Source organism: Brassica oleracea, chromosome C6 (genome assembly GCF_000695525.1).
Source record: "Brassica oleracea var. oleracea cultivar TO1000 chromosome C6, BOL, whole genome shotgun sequence".
NCBI lineage: Eukaryota > Viridiplantae > Streptophyta > Magnoliopsida > Brassicales > Brassicaceae > Brassica > Brassica oleracea.
Genome location: NC_027753.1, coordinates 28739143 through 28745142, shown reverse-complemented (window position 1 = coordinate 28745142; position 6000 = coordinate 28739143). Strand labels below are relative to the sequence as shown.

General features: G+C 30.2%; 1 protein-coding gene and 1 pseudogene across 1 annotated transcript; both read left to right on the top strand.

Annotated features, from left to right (window-relative positions):
• The window catches only part of LOC106297930, a 15130-nt pseudogene extending 13796 nt beyond the window's left edge, over window positions 1-1334 (top strand).
• Window positions 1335-3676: 2342 nt separating this feature from the next.
• On the top strand, window positions 3677-4796 carry LOC106299891. Its single transcript, XM_013735907.1, has 5 exons — window positions 3677-3973; window positions 4055-4082; window positions 4259-4398; window positions 4483-4589; window positions 4676-4796. Exons 1-4 carry the CDS (start codon window positions 3731-3733, stop codon window positions 4585-4587), a joined length of 516 nt encoding a protein of 171 aa, XP_013591361.1. The 5' UTR covers window positions 3677-3730; the 3' UTR covers window positions 4588-4589; window positions 4676-4796.
• The last annotated feature ends 1204 nt before the right edge of the window (window positions 4797-6000 follow it).

Here is a 6000-nt window from a genome sequence, read left to right as displayed (position 1 = left end):
GTCACTCATGGTTGCTGGACCATCAGTGTTGGCTGCACTATCAGTACTTCTCCATGTTCCTTCTTCATTTGAACCACCAATGACAGATGAATACATGGTTCGACCTTGAATCGATGGATGCTCAAACTCTTTGATTACATTCCTGGCTTGATTCAAGTCACTTTTTTGGCATATTGTGGTTCTTATGTTGTTCCTTAGCCTTCTTGTACTCTGGAAACAACACCATGTTGGAGTTCTCCCTCATGGAGAGATATGGACCAGTGGACAATAGATTGTTCCTACTGATTTTGAGATAAACTGGACTTTGAAGAAGCTTTTCCTGATATGGTTGAAGCTTTCTTGAGTTCCAGAGAATAGGGTACTCCTCTATCTTGAGTTCTGGTGAGGTTCTTCCCTTTTGAAAGACCTTTGGACCAGTGGATAAAAGGATGTATCCAACAGATTTTGAAGATAATCTGAGAAAGAAAGAAAGAAATTTGCGGAAGCTTTTGTGAGTTTCAGGAGCTTAATGCTCTGATACCATGTTAGAATGAGAAAATTATTGAGAGTTTATTTATAGAGAATGAAAAAACATGAAGAATGAAAAACATGAAGAATGAAAAACATGAAGAACATAGAGAGAGAAAGTAGATCTCAAAATGTAAGAGAGAGAATGAGAGAATAGTTTTCTTAATTTAATTGTGGATCTGGGTACAAGTATTTAAAGGCAAGTGGCCTTAGTACACAATATAATAATATATCTTCAACAGTCTTCTTCTCTCTCTTTCTTCTCTTCAATAAAATTCGAACTTATAAAAACTTTATAAAGACTTATAAAACCTTATAAAGCCTTATAAAAGCTTTATAAAATCTTATAAGTCTCTGGCATAATTCTCAAGTCTGGCAGCTTAATTCTCAAGTCTGGCAACTTACTTCTCAAATCTGGCAGCTTACTTCTGCTTTATGTCAACACTTCAACACTCAACTCCTAGGTTCATCTGCGAACACGCTGTATAAACCTCTCGTAGGATCTGCAACATTCAACTTATAGAATACAAAACAGAGATTGGAATTATATCAACAATCCGTTCTTCTCTATATATTTTTGGCTACAGGAAGGTGTGACATGCATGACCTGGATAGGAACCTCCAAGTACTTAGCCACAGGCTGTGCCGATGGTACAGTTAACGTTTGGGACAGATTATTAGGGAACTGCGTCCACACCTTCCATGGCCACTTAGATGCTGTCCAAGCCATCTCAGTCTCCACCAACACCGATTTCATTGTGTCGGTCTCTGTTGATTACACTGCTTGTGTCTGACACACTTCTGAGATCCAAAACAAAATGGAATAGGCAACTGATGGAAACACTTGTTTACACAGTGTTAATGTTATTAGTCCGGTCATGTGTGATTGATTATCTGATAAAGATGTAAAATATTCTACATTTCAAAATATTCTTGCAACATCAATAGCTGATATAAGCAACATCAATTAGCATGTACCAGTTTAGTTAAGCAGCACACATCACTATTTATTTGAACCGGCTTATAGCACGATATAGTTGTAACGACCCGGTTCTTCTAAACCATAACTTGATTTTATTTTTGTTTCTTTGAACCAAACCAGTTACTAAACCGAGCTACATTTAATTGATTTTAACCAACGCAATTCCAGTTTTGTGTTAACCAGGAGTTTTCATGTGAAGAAACAATAATTCTAACTATAATATTTTTTGTTAGAAATTTTTTTAATTTACATTTGGACATCACCATTTTTATATTTTAACTTCAATAGTTTAAATTTTAAAAACAGAAATGCACCATAAATGGTTGATTAATTGTTTTTTTTTTGTTTACTTGCTTTATAATATAACAATAAATCTGAGTGGATTTTAAGAGAAATTAACTTTTAATATTTTAGTTGTTAATATTTGTAGCTACTTATAATTTACTAAAACTATTTATTGTTAGAGACGGTTTTCATTTCATTTGATATCGAAAATCTGATTCAATATTGTTAAAACCCGAAAAGGGACAATAGACTCATAGAAGTTCAAGGTCTATTCCGAACTCAACAGTTGATCCATGCCGAGCTGAAGTATCCAAACCACAATATAATGGAGGTCAAAGCATTAAATAAAGACACATGATAATCGATGGAGATCACACTGTTACTGTTACGATTTATTTGAAATACATTTATAAAGAGAGATTAAAGACAAGAAGAAAAGGATCCAAATTATTCTAGAGAAAATATATACTTTCAGTATAGTTATATTCTTTTGCTTTGTATCTTATATATTAAAACAGAAGTCACAACTTTGATCCATGTGTGATTTTTTTTAAAAAATGAATCTAATAGACATATTCCTAGAAAATCATGTTACATTTAATCTCTAATCTTATCAATTAAATTTTGGGCCTACCATAAAATTTTATTGGGTTATCAATAATTGGATTTAAACAATAGATGATTTATTGGATTTATAGATAGTATAAATTAAATAGATATAATTTAATATTGTAATACTATACCCCTATATGTTAATTATTAAAATATTTGTTGATGTTAACTTTTAAAAGTATAAAGATTTTTTTTTTAAATAACAAAAATCATATTATCTAACAATGATTAATCTTGACTACCTTAAACCAATGAAAACAAATTTAAAACTATATAGTTTATTTTAAAAATTAAACAACCAACTAAATGTTTAATTTTTTACTCGATAATATAAATCTACGAAACGAAAAATTTAATTTTTAAAAACTTTCTAAATTTGTGAAATATTACAATATCTTTGAATATAACAATAAAATAATATTTTACAAATTTTTATATATATAGTTACGATTTTAATAATGAAATAATAATCCGAACATATATATATATAGAAGAAGATACAAATACATGTGAAAGTTTGAAACAATCTATTCAATAAAAAAATATATCGTAAACTTATTATGTTTTAAATATTGATAGACACATATATATATATTATAATATATACTAATTTAGAATTGAAAACAAAATGTTTATATAAAAAATAAACAAAAACACCCGCGCAACCGCGTCGAGATCTAGTTATCAATTAAAACATACACTTTCCATACAAAATCATCAATATATATATATACTTATTTTACCTATAATATCAAAACTGTGACTATAATTCTGAGTGGATTTTAAGATACATCGTTTGATACTGGAAAGAGAGAAAAGATTCAACATGAAAACCCTCTGAATAAACTGATGTGAAACACACACTACAATGACTTAGATAAAATGCATTTGGTGCTACAGCAAGAAACATTAACAGCTTCCAAGATGGATCACCATAGATTAATTCTGGATGGGCACACCAAACCGAAATTTATAGATAGCATAATACATTTATTTTAATCAAATAAAGGATGCTAAAAGTTAATTTCCCAAAAGGAAAAAAAAAAGAAGAGAGAATTTTGGTTCATTTTTTTGTATTTTTCTTAATTTTATTTATCTTATTGAAATGTTTTGCTAGTTTATTTTTGCAAGTCAGGTTTAGTAATTGGTTTAAACCAAACCGGAATCTATCAAATGATTAGAAAACGGTATAATTCTCGGATGATTTAGTCTCTATTTAGTAAGGTTGTTAATCATATATATATACATAAGCGGGGAGAGATTAAAATCGAAAAAACACTTTCGCTCTCATCTCTCTCTCTCTCACTCTTCCCGACTCGATCAAGATCGCCTTCCTGTACCGTCATGGATCCGTCGAGAGCTCGTCAGATAAGGGCTTCGTGGAGAGCCGAAGAGGCGTTTGCAGAGAGGTATATGGCGGACATGAGGGGGGAATTTATCAAAGAAGAAGAGATTGACGAAGAGAATGGGTTTGCTCGTGAGTTGTCGTGGGAACGTGTTCGCAACAGGATGGTGATGACGATTTGGGTCACTAGGAAGATGATGGAAGAACACAACCCCCCTCTTGAGGCATTCATCGGGACCTGCGTAAAGATTCTTCTTCTTCTTCGTTTAATCTTTCTTAACTTATTGGTTCATTCATCTTATTAGGGTTTGGTTTGATTGCAGGACGAGTATGGTAGACCTGGAGGAAGAGGTGAGATTGGGTTTTTCTGCTAACTCTTGCTTCGTAGGATCTTTTTTGGTTGATAGGTGTAGGTTTTGAACATAAAGGTTGTAACTTTGTGTTATTGGGAATAGGGAACACGTCTTAGAGGAGGAATCTTATAAGTGTTTGTAGTTGACATTAGAATCTTGAAATTGCTACTTTAGGCCTTGCTGTGATCACTGCACAATCAGCTTGTTTGTGGATTGGCGAATGCTTGGAACCGTTCCTTACGCACTTCACGGACTCGTGGACCAACGTCATGACCATACGTGCTGATCAGTCGATGAAGAGCTGGATGTCAGAGGTCAGTGTGGCCTTTGTATGTTGAGTTTTTTTTTTTTTTTTTCTCATTATTAACTTTTGTGTTTTTTCTTTGTTGCTTATTCAGAATCTCAGTGCACGAGCCAACGTGGGTTACGACATGTCCCTTGACACTGTGGAGACTCTTACTAGCGTCAACCAGCGCCTCTTTCCTTTGTATCGTTTCGCTTAAGGGTAATCACACGTTTCTTAAGTAAAAGAGATTGATTTAGAGAGAGAGAGATTAACTCTTTTTGTTTTTTTCCCCTTTATGATTGCAGGGTCGTTTTGGGATTGAATAAGAAAGAGCACGAGACATCATCTTCCTAGTAGTAAATATAGCGCTTTAAAGATTTGTAAAGACAATTTTTTTTTTGGGTTTAGCTGGTCTTGTAAATGAAATATTACAGTGTTACGGTCTTGTATGAATGAAACTTGAACCATATTTTTTTCATTTCATCCTTCATAATATAACTGGGGCTGCGGTATGTTTCTTATTATCCGTTTTGTGCCCCCAGTATTGGTATTTGTTTGCTTTTGAGATCGTTATGCATAGCCATAGGACAAATCATTCGTTTTCATTTATTATTTTTTAAAAATGCTAATATGTCCAAAAATTGTTTATCTAAAAATAAAACAGAAACCAATATCAAATTAGTTAAATTAACAAAAGTGGAACATTATAAATTATAAAAAAATTTAACTTAATATATAATATATTTTTTGAAATTTAACATAAAAATATAAATACAAAGTAATAATTAATTTAAAATATGCAAGACTTTCAGAAAATTATTAGTGAATAAATTTAACTCATTATTTTCAAATTTGTGAAAATATTCTAATCATATTTTTATAGTTATAGTTGTTTGAAAATATAAAGAGAAGATATATGCTAATGAAAATATTCACAAATAGCATAGTAAGTTGAAGATATAAATAATTAACAATGTTCACATAATATTTTTAGAACACCAAAAATATGATAAATCATCATTTTATTTACTATAAAAGAACTTAACTAAAAAGCAATTGAGAATATACACATAGAATTATAAGAAACCAATCAAAATATATAAAAATCATTACTTTAGTTTACTATTTTCAAAAAAAGATTAAATTTCCCAAATTGATTACTTGAACCCAAAATGGAATTCAATATCAAAAAGACAAACTACTAAATAAATAATTAAAATGGAAGTGACTGATATATATATACACTAAGTATTTTGAAATTTAACATAAATCTATATTATATAAAAGTATAGGCGATGCTATTAAAAACGTTGAGGCTATAAGTACTAAAGGCACATGATTTAAAACAACGAATTATATTATGACAAATCATTCTATTTTTATTTTTATTTTTAAAAATATTAATATTTCAAAACAATTTTCATTTAAAAACCAATATCAAACAAAGTAAGTTAACAAAAGTAAAACTTTATAAATAAATTCACATAATACAGATATATGTGTATAATATTTTCGAAATTTAACATTAAAATAGAATACAAAATAAGAATTACTTTATAAAATACAAGACTTTTAAACAATTATAAGTAAATAAATTTAACTCATGATTTTCAAAATTTAGGTTATATGC